This window comes from Colobus angolensis, unplaced genomic scaffold (assembly GCF_000951035.1).
Source record: "Colobus angolensis palliatus isolate OR3802 unplaced genomic scaffold, Cang.pa_1.0 Scaffold124, whole genome shotgun sequence".
Taxonomy (NCBI): Eukaryota; Metazoa; Chordata; class Mammalia; order Primates; family Cercopithecidae; genus Colobus; species Colobus angolensis.
In genome coordinates this window covers 8,297,345-8,310,917 of record NW_012113586.1, presented here as the reverse complement: position 1 = coordinate 8,310,917, position 13,573 = coordinate 8,297,345, and the positions used below count along the sequence as shown (strand labels likewise).

At 41.0% G+C, this 13,573-nt stretch overlaps 1 protein-coding gene across 1 annotated transcript in view; it reads left to right on the top strand.

Moving 5' to 3' along the window:
- Positions 1–465: 465 nt before the first annotated feature.
- The window catches only part of CTTNBP2NL (CTTNBP2 N-terminal like), a 78,168-nt gene continuing 65,060 nt past the window's right edge, over positions 466–13,573 (top strand). Inside the window, exons 1-2 of the mRNA XM_011933206.1 lie at positions 466–646; positions 2,251–2,276. Coding sequence (XP_011788596.1) covers positions 466–646; positions 2,251–2,276 — 207 coding nt within the window. The remainder of the gene's footprint in view (positions 647–2,250; positions 2,277–13,573) is intronic.

Sequence of the window (13,573 nt, the reverse complement as noted above, 5' to 3'; positions counted from 1 at the left end):
AGTATCTTCTTCTGTACAAACTGTGGTTGAGAGAAGGGTGATCTCCAGGTGTTTCATCTTTGCACCCTTGCTTGCAGCACCACGCCCACAGTCGCGTCCAGAAAAAAGAAAAAAAAAGGGGGGGGAGCAAGGAAGCCAGATTTTCAACAACTAATTCATTCTAATGCAGACACCAAAGCCCACTTTATTTATCAACATTCTGGAAAAAATCCCAATCGATCAGGCCACCAGAGCCCTCCATTCCTAAACTCCCCGTACTGTCAGGGAAAAGCACGAAGCACTAGCCACGGTCCTGCCCAGAAACCACGCAGAGGTGGAAAGTTGCTGACCAAGGACCGGGAGGGGACGAGCCCACCCTAAAGCCCGGGACCGAGGACGGTGCTTCCTCCCGGAAGTGACGCGAGCTCAATCCCAGCCTTGCTCTTCCCAAACAAAAGGGATCTTGGGGCCCCGGGAGGAGCCTGAATGACATTGGAGAAGCTCCGCCTCCAGCCGGCGCGGATTGGGGACGATGCTGGAGAAGCAAGGAGGCGATTGGCGCTGGTGAATGCCAAAGCCCCCGCCGGGCGGCGAGGGGGCGGAGCCTCAGTCGCTGTGGATGGGGAGTGGAGGCGGAGGGGAGCGGAGCTCGGAGCGTCGTGGAAAGGTAGGAACCACACTCCCTGGGGCTTGATGATGGCTGAGAGGCCGGGTTCTCAAGAGCAAAGCAAGTATAGGGGCACCGGTAGCCTCCCGCCGCCATCCTAACGGCCTCTGGGCCCATCCCCTGAGGGGGCGGGGCCGTCTCTCCACCTCCCGGTATTCCCCGAGGAGGCGGCTCCTCATCCTTTGAGGGTCCTCACAGCTACTTTTTGTCCCTCGTCGATTCCCAGCTCCTCAGAAGGGGCTCCCCTCTGATACCCCTCATTCAAAGGCTCTTCCCACCCCGCACCTCAGCCTTGACGGAGAGGATTCACAGGTACCACACCGATTCTCTAGGCTGCCGCCCCCCAACCCCGTTTTGCACCCCCGGAAGGCCAGACATCCCTCCCTACACCTGTCTCTGCTCTCCAGGGTGGGACTGGAGCTGCTTTCCTCCGTAAGATAGAATTACTGTTTCCCAAAAAGGAGGGATGGGGCGAAGCAAAAATCAAAGACCGACCTAGACAGCCAGCTTTACCGAGGAAGCGGCTTCTCCCACTTAAGTTCTTCCCATCCCCCATTCTCTGATGCTCAGTCTTCCTCCCGCCGCCCCTCGCATCCTCTCGCCTCTTGTGAGGAGTCGAGAGCTCTCCTGTTTTGGGACTTCTTTGGACTCTGAAAGAGGGAGAACTAGGACCTCCTCTCCCTCGCCCTTTGTACCTTCCTTCTACTTTCTGTTCCTTCTGGGAGAACCCAGCCTCTAAGGGTTTGTTAGGTTTGAATTGCGTTTCGTTTTTCCTTTTCCACCCTACTTCTTCTCTGAGAACTTGATGAAAAGCCATTTTATATTTCACAGTGAGGTGGGTGTGTTGGATATCTGCAGAGTTGGCTTTGTGTGGGCAGGAATGCAGTGTATGTTGCTTGACAGTCAATGAATAACACCATGTTTTCAAATGAAACAGTATACTTAAGTAAATAAATAGCAGTGGATTAGGAATGAGTATATCCCAGTCTAGGGTGGGCTGGTCCATTGCTTAGGGAGACTGCAGTTAACCTTGAAGGTATACTGCAGTTTGAAACAAAAGGCAGGAAGTGTTTGAAGAAAATTCAGGGTCAGTCGTCTAGGCTTATGATTAATCTAGTCCTGTGTCCTTTGGTTACTCTCTAACCCCTTTTTTATAGTGTCCCCCCCGCCCCCAGGAAACATTCGTGTATATTTTAATTGGTTTTACGATCATCCATCAAAATTTAGACGATGAAAAGTAAGAACAATTTTTTAATCTCAGAGATAAGAGTAAATAAAGGCAAGGTATTCTAGCTATTCATGTTTACCAAAAAGTGCCTCTAGTGTGCTCCTAAAGGTTTTGTCAAGTGGCCTTCCTTTCAGCAGGTGCAAAGTGTTAATTTTGACCTCAAGTTAATGTCGTTGAATCCCCAGTAATCATCTATCGCTAGCACTTTTATATATTAAAATTTACCATATTTTTAGCATAGTTTTTTTTTTTGCTTTCAATCTCAAGTCCACCTCCCCGCTGTCAGCTATAGCCAAAGCTGATGGCAATGAAATTCAAGGAGTTGGAATCACAGAGGGTGATTGTAATGACTGTTGTCTTTTACCTTCTTGATTAGACTTCCTGAAGGTAGACTTCCTGAAGGTAATTATTTTTGAATAGTTAGAATTGAAGGTTTCAGAGTGCTTACAGATCTTCTTAGTGATTGTTTCCAAATCTCCAATAAGAAAGCACAAAGAAGAACCTGGAGGGTGTCTCTAGCAAACACAATGTGTGCTGCAATAGAAGGGTAAGACATGGGCTCCCTGCAATAACAGCAGAAAAAGCTAAAAGTAGAACAGAAAATCCCAAAAAGATAAGTTGTATTACATCAGCAGAGAACAGAAAATAAACTAAGGTAAGAGACTAAGCAAACCAAAGTTGTGGTGATTGCTGAGCTTTAATAGGAAAAAGCAAATAATGTTCTTTTATTATTTAGCACAGTAAGCAAGATCTGTTTGTTACACTTTTGGGTCTTGAAAATCTTTCCTTTAACCTTTTCAACACCTGTTTGGTCATGCCAGATGAAGAAAAGCGTGGTATGCCTAGGGTATATGTCTGATCTCTCTCCTTGAATTACAAATTCTTTGAGGGCAGACAGTAGTATTTTTTGTTTTTTGTCTTTGTCTCGTTCACGGTTCCTAGTATATAGTATGACTTTAATGAGTGTTCGTTTAACTTAGTTGGAAGCTGTCACCTTAGGGTAGACTGAAAGGCAATGCACTGATTAGATGTGGCACAACTTGTTAGTATAAACGGTCTACTTGTCTACTTGTCTTCATTTAACTTGATTTTCCCCATCTGCTGTCTTATGAAATTCCAGTGTCTTAAGTGACTAAAATTTTGAATTTCATGCCACTGCACTCTCCAGCCTGGGCAGCAGAAAGAGACCCTGTCTCTTAAAAAATATATATATAACTATATATATATATATATATACCTATATATATATATATATATATAAATCTGCTCGTTAGAAAATACTGTTTTACTGTCATGAAGTTTGCACCAGACTTAAGAACATAACGAGTGCTAATGATTTTAGGATTTTATTGTTCTAAATATCTGACCTGATAGGAATGAAGTGAATTTAGAAGAGCTCACTAGGGACTGATTGTTTGCTGATTTTTGCTCAAGAATAGTTTCTGAGGCCAGGCTCCGTGGCTCACACCTGTAATCCCAGTACTTTGGGAAGCCGAGGCGGGTGGATCACGAGGTCAGGAGTTCGAGACTAGCCTGGCCAACATGATGAAACCACATCTCTACCAAAAATGTAAAAAATTAGCTGGGTGTGGTGGCACGTACCTGTAATCCTAGCTACTCGGGAGGAGAATTGCTTGAACCCGGGAGACAGAGTTTGCAGTGAGCTGAGATTGCATCACTGCACTCCAGCCTGGGAAACAAAGTGAGACTCTGTCTCAAAAAAAAAAAAGAATAGTTCCTGAGTGTTTGGTTTTGACAAGTTACTGATCTACTTTGGGACTTTTAAAATGGATTTTTAGTTGATTTTGTGTTTTTAAAGTAACACTAGAAATAGGAACAGGGGCACAGAACAGCCTTGGGTCCCTAAGTGTAATTATACAGGCTGATTATTGATTATGGTGGGCATAATACAATCAGTCTTCTCTGGATTTGTATCTTGGCAAAATCACATTTGCAGTGCTACCAGTTAATTTGCAGAACAGAATTTGAATTCTTGGTTTTTCTGAGTGGAGCAGAATGATGTTTCTTGGGGGTTTCCATCTAATTGGTGTTTGGCGTCATGAAGCAGGAAGCAGAGATGTGCTTCTAGAGGAAATTTGTTCAGTCTGTGGTGGTTGGCCCCAGGAGTGGCTTGTTAGCCTGTTTTCTAAAGGCCATTTTAAAATTTTTGAATATTTGGCTGAGCATGGTGGTTCACACCTGTAATCCTAGCACGTGGGGATGTCCAGGCAGGCAGATCACCTGAGGTCAGGAGTTCGAGACCAGCCTGGCCAACATGGTGAAACCCTTTCTCTGCTAAAAATACAAAAATCAGCCAGGTGTGGTGGTGGGCACCTGTAATCCCAGCTACTAGGGAGGCTGAGGCAGGAGAATGACTTAAATCTGGGAGGCAGAGGTTGCAGTGAGCCGAGATCACAACATTGCACTCCAGCCTGGGCGACAAGAGAGAAACTTCATCTCAAAAAAATAAAAAATTAACAAAATTAAAATTTCTGAATATTTGCTGCTATTAACTAAAAATTAAATCTTGCAAAGTTCAATTTAAAGCATTTTAGTGAGAAAATGGCTTATTTATTATGAGCCTCAAGAATGTAGTTATTTACAACACAGACTTTAAAGGCAAACCTAGGTTCACATCCCAACTCTGCTACTGTTCACTGTGTGATCCAGGGCAAGAGAAAAATTTTTTGTCTTCAACTTAGCTCAGTCTCAGTGTCCTCAGCTGTGAGATAGAAATAACTTGGAGAGGTTTCTTTAAGGATTACACGAATAGGCCAGGTGCAGAGGATCACACCTGTAATCGCAGTAGTTTTGGAGGCCGAAGCAGGTGGATCACTTGAGGCCAGGAACTCGAGACCAGCCTGGCCAACATGGCAAAACCCCGTCTCTACTAAAAATACAAAAATTAGCCAGGCATGGTGGCAGATGCCTGTAATCCCAGCTACTTGGGAGGCCGAGGCAGGAGAATTGCTTGAACCTCGAGACGGAGGTTGCAGTGAGCCAAGATCGCGCCATTGCACTCCAGCCTGGGCAACAAGAGCGAAACTCCGTCTCAAAGAAAAAAAAAAATACAAAAATTAACCAGGCATGGTGGCACATGCCTGTAGTCCCAGCTACTCAGGAAGCTGAGGCATGAGAATTTGCTTGAACCCAGGAGGCGGAGGTTGTAGTGAGCTGAGATTGTGTCGCTGCACTACAGCCTAGGTGACAGCGATACTCTCTCCAAGAGAAAAACAAAAAAAAAAGGATTACATGAATGTACACACACACGCACACATATCACAAAGCAAGGTACCCAGGATATAAGAAGCACTTAGTAATTGACAGGTATTATTATTAGCACTCGGCGTGTGAGTTAAGGAATTTAATATTAAACATTATTTTACTCCTTCAGCATTTTAGTAAAGGTGAAGACTTAGTGTTGGATTTTAGTTATTGATTGGTTTTGTTTTAAATTTTTCAACATATAACTAAGTCCTAAATAGAGGGAAAGAAAGCTTACTTGCATATGTCATGATCTCAAGCATCTGAGCCAAGGAGTTTTAGGAGAGTGTATATCTGTCTTGGAGTGTGTGTATTTAATAATTTTGTTATGCAAATTATCTTTCTTGAGTTTTTTTTGGTCCAAGGAAAAAAGAAAAGCAAGGGATTCAGCTAGCTGATGTCTTCTTTCTGAATTGTCAGTTGCTCCACTCCAAGCTCTACTCTCTTTAAGTAGCACCATCCTGAATGTCATATAAATGGTTTCGTGGATACTGTGATTACTGTGCAGAGTTATACCTTCTGTGAAATTTAAGGAACTTTTAATGGTAATTTTGATTAAAAGTGGTTTTTACCTTGCTTTTGAAGACAACCTCCCCAACTGTCCCCAAAGTAAGGAGCGATGATAGGAACAACCAAAACTGGAGTGAGAAGAAAACATGGATAGGGGAGTTGAGAAGAGGTGGGGGAACATGAAGGGCGGGAGTTTTTGGATTGGAGAAAACAAGACTACAAGGAGACATCGAACTAGATAATGCTATATGCTGTAATATGGCTCATCTTTGCCAATTATTTCCATACTCTACATTTCAGGTACAGAGCCAGAACTTGCAATCTAAATGTGTCATTTGCTGTTTAGTGAATCCTTTCCGACTTCTGGAGCCACAAAGAATATAGTTCTCAATTGTTACTGAATTTAAAGAATGCAATCCTTAATTGTTACTGAGTTTAACAGAAACAAGAAAGGAAAATAGGAAAGCACAGGATGATGGTGTCTACAGACAAAGACTCCTGACCCTGAGCTTTGGGAACATCTGCATAGATTCTATGTGCAAAACTGCTGGGAAAGGCTAGGCTGAAGCTGAAGTGTACTCTGGGTCTACCCACCATAGAAAGGTGAGAGCCGGGCCAGGCATGGTGGCTCACGCCTGTAATCCCAGCACTTTGGGAGGCCGAGACAGGTGGATCACTCAGGCTGGGAGTTCAATACCTGCCTGACCAACATGGAGAAACCCCATCTCTACTAAAAATACAAAATTAGCAAGGCATGGTAGCACATGCCTGTAATCCCAGCTACTCAGGAGGCTGAGACAGGAGAATCAGTTGAATCCAGAAGGTGGAGGTTGCGGTGAGCTGAGATTGCTCCATTGCACTCCAGCCTGGGCAACAAGAGTAAAACTCCGTCTCAAAAAAAAGAAAGGTGAGAGTCAGGGAAGGAGAACAGAAAGGAGAAGTGGGGATAAATTGTTTTAACATGAGATAAGAATTGTAAGTGATAATGGAGAGAAGGATGAAGGATAACTGACAGGTAGGTTATAGGAAAAAGAAGCACAAACTGGTTTTTTTGTTGGAAAGTGGGGGCTTGGGGGGGAGGCCCTCATTACTTAGTTTCTGCTAAATAGTCCTTTCTGTTATAGCAGGTACTACAGAAGTAACAACAGAACCAATCTAGTTCTTAACTGACTTAATATTTGAGAGTATAACAATGATCTGGTCTAGCCCTATATATCAGCTTCATCTTATTGCCTCTTGTCCTTAAATTGAGGCCACAGAATAAATTTCCTTAAAAGGCTCTATCCCCAAAGACTTCTTCACTTCTAAACCCTTAGCTGTCACCACACTAACAGACTCTTAACACGTTCCTCTTGGGGGTTGAATTACTTCTCATTCAGCCTGTCCCATATCACAGTCACCATTTCCCCAGTAAATGCAGTTCCGTTTCTGACATCCCTGTTTTTGCTAATGGTGTCATCGTTCTAGTCACCCAGTCTCAAAACCTCAACTGATCTGGGATTATTTCCCCTCTTACCTCCCTAAATGAAAATCAGTCATTTACAGTAAGTAAATTCTTAAATAACTAAGTAAATTCTTTTTAATGTCTCTTTTGTCAGTCTCTTCCATTCTTATTGCTACCATCCTAGTTCATACATTTTTGCCTTATACCTATGCTGTTAAATTTTTCTCCCGACTACTCTTTCTGTTTCCATTTTCTTTCAGTCGAGTCGGCTCTGTACTGTAAGCATTAACCTTCCTAAAACTATGCTTTTGTTATAATTTTCACCAGGTTAAAAATGTTGAGTGGCTTCCCATTTTCTAAAAGGTAAAGTCCAGTTGTGTTGGCTGAGATTGAAAGTGCTGTACATTTCTTTCCAACCAGCATTTTTTTAGTATCTCTTTGAACCAGAGACTCCTAGTGCTAAGTGTGATCAAGTTGAACAGACAGAGTAGTTGTTCAGATGAGTTCAGAGTCTTGTGAGACAGAAGACAGATATGTAAACAGATGAATTGATGTAATAGAATGTGGTGACTGCTCTTGAATTACGAATGTAGATACATGTCCATTATGCATTTAATTTAATGTAAAAAGGAGCTGTGATATTTTTAGGAAACCCATTTCTCAGTCATCACAAGTTAAAGTTGTGACTTGATTAAAACCTGTTAAAATTCAGTAGAAGCAAAGGCATGCGTTTACCTGTATGCTAAAGGCACAAAAAACGAATCTAAGAATGGCCTTTTCTTTGCCCAAGTATTGTGCAGATAAAGTTGGCTTGAACATGTCCCTAAACTGACTTTCCCAGGAACTGGCCAGGCCATCTCTTTCTTTTTTGGAGCAGATCAACCTGCCAGAAGTCAGAAGTAAACTTGTTTTGGTTTGTAAATTAGACCTATGAATGATAGACAATGATGACCCATTGGAAAAGGGTCATTATCCTTGCAGATGAAACCAAAAGTATGCTCTTTAAGGATGAGAAATGAGAAACTGACCAGTCACTAACTCATTTAAACCATGCAGCCTCCTGTTACAGTATGTATTGTTATGTCCATTTTATAGATAAAGAACTGAAGTTCAAAGGTTAAATGGATCAAACAGCAAGTGGCAGAGCCAGGATGCAAACTCAACTCTGTCAGATTCCAAAATCCATGTGCTTTCCACTATAACACACTGTCTCCCAGCAGAATTACTGTCCCTGAAGAACCATAGAACAAAAATTGACAGGCTTGTTGTTGGTAGTATTCAACTGATACTAAATTGTTAAAGTTTTTTTAAGTCAGTTATCTGACTTAGAAGACAAAACAACATCACCAGTTATATTTCTGTTAGAGGATTATTTGAAGTTTTTTTTTGCAGTTCAGATAAAGTCAGGTTCTGGGCATAGCTAAAACACAGATTCCTTAACTGTTTGATGGTTAATCTTTCATACCATACTCTGTGGAGTTTCTTCCTAGTGTGGAATCTTAGTGGAATCAGTGACGTCATCATCCTACATTAGCATTTGAAGGGTTTGCAATCCAGGCTGCCTCTAGAATTGTGGCCCATGAATCATCTTACTGAAAATAATCAATCTACATGTTATTGTTCCCTTGTTGTGGTATTTTACAAGTTATGGTGACATTATTTCAGAAAAGCAAAAATTTAGGGGACTGATGGACAGACAGTAGAGATGGTCAGATACATATTTGATTGAAATCATGTTACAATTTCATTTAAACGAAATAAAGCCATCTAACAAATTATGTAGAAATGATTCGGCCGGGTGCAGTAGCTCATGCCTGTAATCCCAGCACTTTGGGAGGCCGAGGCAGGCATATCTCCTGAGGTCAGGAGTTCCAGACCAGCCTGACCAAAATGGAGAAACCCCATCTCTACTAAAAATACAAAATTAGCCAGGCATGGTGGCACATGCCTGTAATCCCAGCTACTTAGGAGGCTGAGGCAGGAGAATCTCTTGAACCTAGGAGGCAGAGGTTGAGGTGAGCCAAGATTGTGCCATTGCACTCCAGGCTGGGCAACAAGAGCAAAACTCCATCTCAAAAAAAACAAAAATGAAATGATTCAGTCTCCTGGTAATAATATTCTGATATTAAAAGACATATCTTTTTTAAAATGTTCAATAGTAAAAAATTTATTAATATAAAAGTTGTTATTCATTTTCATTAACATCCATTCCAGTAGCTTAACTAACGTAGTTCTAGTTTGGCCTTGTCTCAGATGAGAATACTTGAGGTGGTGTAAATAGATACCCAAGTAGACAGACCTTTTGTTTTTGTTTTTTTGTTTTAAGATGGAGTCTTGCTGTGTCTCCCAGGCTGGGGTACAGTGGTGCAGTCTCAGCTCACTGTAACCTCCACCTCCCGAGTTCAAGCAATTCTCTTTCCTCAGCCACCTGAGAATCTGGGCTCACAGGTGTGTGCCACCACGCCCGGCTAATTTTTGTATTTTTAGTAGAGATGGGGTTTCACCATGTTAGCCAGGCTGGTCTTGAACTCTTGACCTCAGGTGATCTGCCTGCCTTGGCCTTCCAAAGTGCTGGGATTACACGCGTGAGCCACTGCACCCAGCCCAGACCTGTTTTTAATAACTTTGCGCTAATGTTCTCATTTGAGGGAAAAGATATTTGAATGTTTGTTTATGGGCATAAGGCTACTTCCTTCTTTTCTTCAGTATACATATAAATCTTGCTGACACCATATATGAGAGACAGAGAAAGAGACAGATGTGTACACACATGCACTTACACATTCACACTCACAGAGAGATACAGCACAGTTGCATGAGTCTTAGAACCAAGCAAAACAAAAACCTGGTACCTATTATATTGTCGCAGAAAGCAAATTAGACTGGATCTTAAAAAGACGTGTGCTAGACCTAGTTTTATTTAACTGTATTCACATTAACAACTCTGGCCTCTGAAAAATGAGAGTGCTGAATTAGATTATTGCTGAGGCTCCTTCCACCTTTGTGGATCATTCTTTGGCTGAGGTTTTTCCACCATACAATTCCTAAGGCTGATAAAATGAGAGGATCAGATGTAAGCAGTGGTTACCAAGGGAGTCTCTGGAGTCAGTTTACCTGGGTTCACATCCCATTTCTACCATATACTGGCTGTGAGGCTTTGAGCAAGTTTTTTAGCCTCTATGCCTCAGGTTTCTAATCTGTTAAATGAGGAGGATGATGATAATGATGAATTTGTTGGGGATGGTTGTAGCATATCACCTAAGGTTGTTGTGAAGACTGAATTAGTTAATACCTGTACATGTCAAGTACTTAGAACACTGTCTGGCATACATTAATGTTTAGCTCAATAAATGTTTTTCTTATTTTCATTATTAGTATTATTGTTTAAATTCTTCTTAGAAAACTATGCTATAGAACTCTGAAGTGGTGATGATTATTGCTGATCGTGTATCATAATTAATTTCTCTATTAAGCATAGATCCAGATAATCTGGTAACCTGGAATCTGCTTTAATATAAATAGAGCACTATGTATTTGAATAGAGTACTACAGTGTTATAAATGTTGACCCTTAAAATTACTAGCTTAATTATAGAGCTGATCTCTTGAGGCCTTCAAAGTCTGTGTTGGCAGTATTGAATAAACAAGCATCTTGATCCCTTGGCACCATTGTAATTTCTTTGTAAGTGCACTATTCATATTATATTTCAGGATAGCTCAAAACATCCTTCCTCGTGGGATCCTGAAATTGATTTTCTCTAAAAATGTTCCCAAACCATTCTGTTTTATATAATGCTATCTATAGTGTGGCTGGGAAAAAACAGACTGATAAGGCAAAATAAGGCATTCTGAGAAATACTATGTTGTAGTGCTGTCATGGTAAGAGGAAGGCTTAGATCCCCCTTACTTACAATTAGATTAGATCTAGTTGTTCTAATAGTCTGTCAAAGTGGTTAATGGTTAACATGTTGCGTGAGTTTGCCAGGGCTGCCATAACAAAGTACCACAGATGGGGTGGCTTAAAAAATAGAAATTTATTTTTTCACAATTCTGGAGCCTAGAAGTCTGAGATCAATGTGTGAGCAAGATTGGTTTCTTCTGAGGCATCTCTTCTTGGCTTATAAAGATGTCTGTCTTCACATTGTCTTCACTCTGACCCATCTATATCTGTTTCCTCTTCTTATAAGACACCAGTCATATTGGATTAGAGCCCACCCTAATGACCTCATTTTAACTTAATTACCTCTTTAGAGATCCTGTTTCCAAATTCAGTCACATTTTGAGGTACTGGGGCTTAGAACTTCAACATATGAATTTTGGGAGGTACAACTCAGCCAGTGTTACGTATATTTAACACATGTATTACAGTAATCCAAATATTCCAGTAATATCTTTCACCTTCAACTGAGAGAAGCTTGATTTGAGATATAATAAATCTTATACTGTTTAATATTGGAATTGAATAAAATGAGATTAGTTACTATACCTTGATTTTAGAACTTTTGTAAATAGTAACAAAACGGCTTTCTTTTTTCTTTTTCTTTTTCTTTTTTTTGAGACAGGGTCTCGTTGTATTGCCCAGGCTGGAGTGCAGTGGTGTAATCTTGTTTCACTGCAACCTCCACCACCTGGGCTCACGCAATTCTCCTGCCTCAGCCTACCAAGTAGCTGGGACTACAGGCACACGCCACCATGCCTGGCTAATTTTTGTATTTTTTGTAGGGACAGGATTTTGCCATGTTGTCCAAGCTGGTCTCAAACTTCTGAGCTCAGGTTATCAGCCAGCCTTAGCCTCCCAAAGTGCTGGGATTACAGGTGTGAGCCACGGCCTTCAAAAACAGCTTTCTTTAACAAATGTACAAAAGATCTGCTTTTCTTAATCAGAAAATTCTTTTTTTATTTTATTTTATTTATTTTTTTTATTTTTTGTAGAGACAAGGCCTTGCTATTGCCCAGGCTGGCCTTGAACTTCTGGTCTCAATTGATCCTTCTGCTTTGGCCTCCCAAAATGCTGAGATTATAGGCATAAACCACCGCACCCAGCCAGAAAATTATTTTCTAGTAGCACGTTGACATGTTTTGCTTCCTAGCCTAACCCGTAAATGCCAGAGAGGAATGAAAGGGACCATTTAGAATGTTGTCACTCTTTTATTCCAAATGAATAAATAATCCTTCTGAAAAGTTAGAATCTTAAATCTTTTGAGATAGTCAAGGTAGTGTGTCAACACCTTCTACCCCCAATATGAGGTTGTTTTGAATACATTTTAATTTTTTGTTAAGGAGCAACCCAATTAACTGAAGCTTTGAATGCATTTTTTAAAATAGCAGTGCATTTCTCTTCATATTCAGATTTAGTGTTTGTAAATGTGACAAGTTTCTTTTTTATTATCATTTCATGTATACTGGGTTTTAAGAAAGTACATGATCTAGTGGGAAACTATCAAAAACACCCATTTCACCTGTACATCTTGGCTCTTTGAGTTTTAAGAATTTACTGGCCTCCTATATTTTGGCTTGGCTTATATGTATTGAAAGAGTCTTTACGGGCTGGGCGTGGTGGCTCACACCTATAATCCCAGCACTTTGGGAGGCTGAGGCGGGCGAATCACTTGAGGTCAGGAGTTCAAGACCAGCTTGGCCACATGTTGAGACACCGTCTTTACTGAAAATACAAAAGTTAGCCAGTCATGATAGCACGCACCTGTAGTCCCAGCTACTTAGGAGGCTGAGACAGGAGAATCGCTTAAACTGCAGAGGCAGAGGTTGCAGTGAGCCAAGATTGCGCCACTGCACTCTAGCCTGGGCAACCGAGTGAGGCTCTATCTCAAAAAAAAAAAAAGAAAAGAATCTTTACATAATTGGAGTCAATCTCCTTTATATCTTTGCTCACTGATCACTAATCATTTTGCTCACCAATACTAAAAACTCACTGAATGACCTTAATCTGAGTTATTTGTAGTCTAAATATAAATTTCTTAAATTTGATAGCTGAGTATAAATTTCTTAAGTTTGATATCTGAGTATATAATTAAAAAGTGATTTTTATCCAGCGTGGCAAGAATGATCTCCTAGGTTAAATTACAGATTAAAAAAATTAGTCCAGTTGATTTATTTAAATAGATCTATATAGAGTTTTTTGAGGCCTTTCTATGTCGGGAACTATCTAAAGCCTCATCTAAAAATGTTGTTTTCCTACCTTATGTGGAAAAACCTACCACCTGGAAAGAAAGAAAGCCTCAGTTCTATGTAGATATGCTCACACCCAGATAATAGAGAGACAAACATCTTGCTTGTACTCCACCCTGCCCTGCCCTGCCCTGTCCTACTGTTTACATAGCTATAGAAGCTGTTTGGGGTGTTTCTTTTTCTGCCACTCAGTCTCTATATGGTAAAATGGCAGCAGTGCTTGTTATCTTATGGAATTAAGTCAGAATTCCAGAGCAGAAACTGGGACTTCTTCAAGAAAAAAAAAAAAAAAAGCA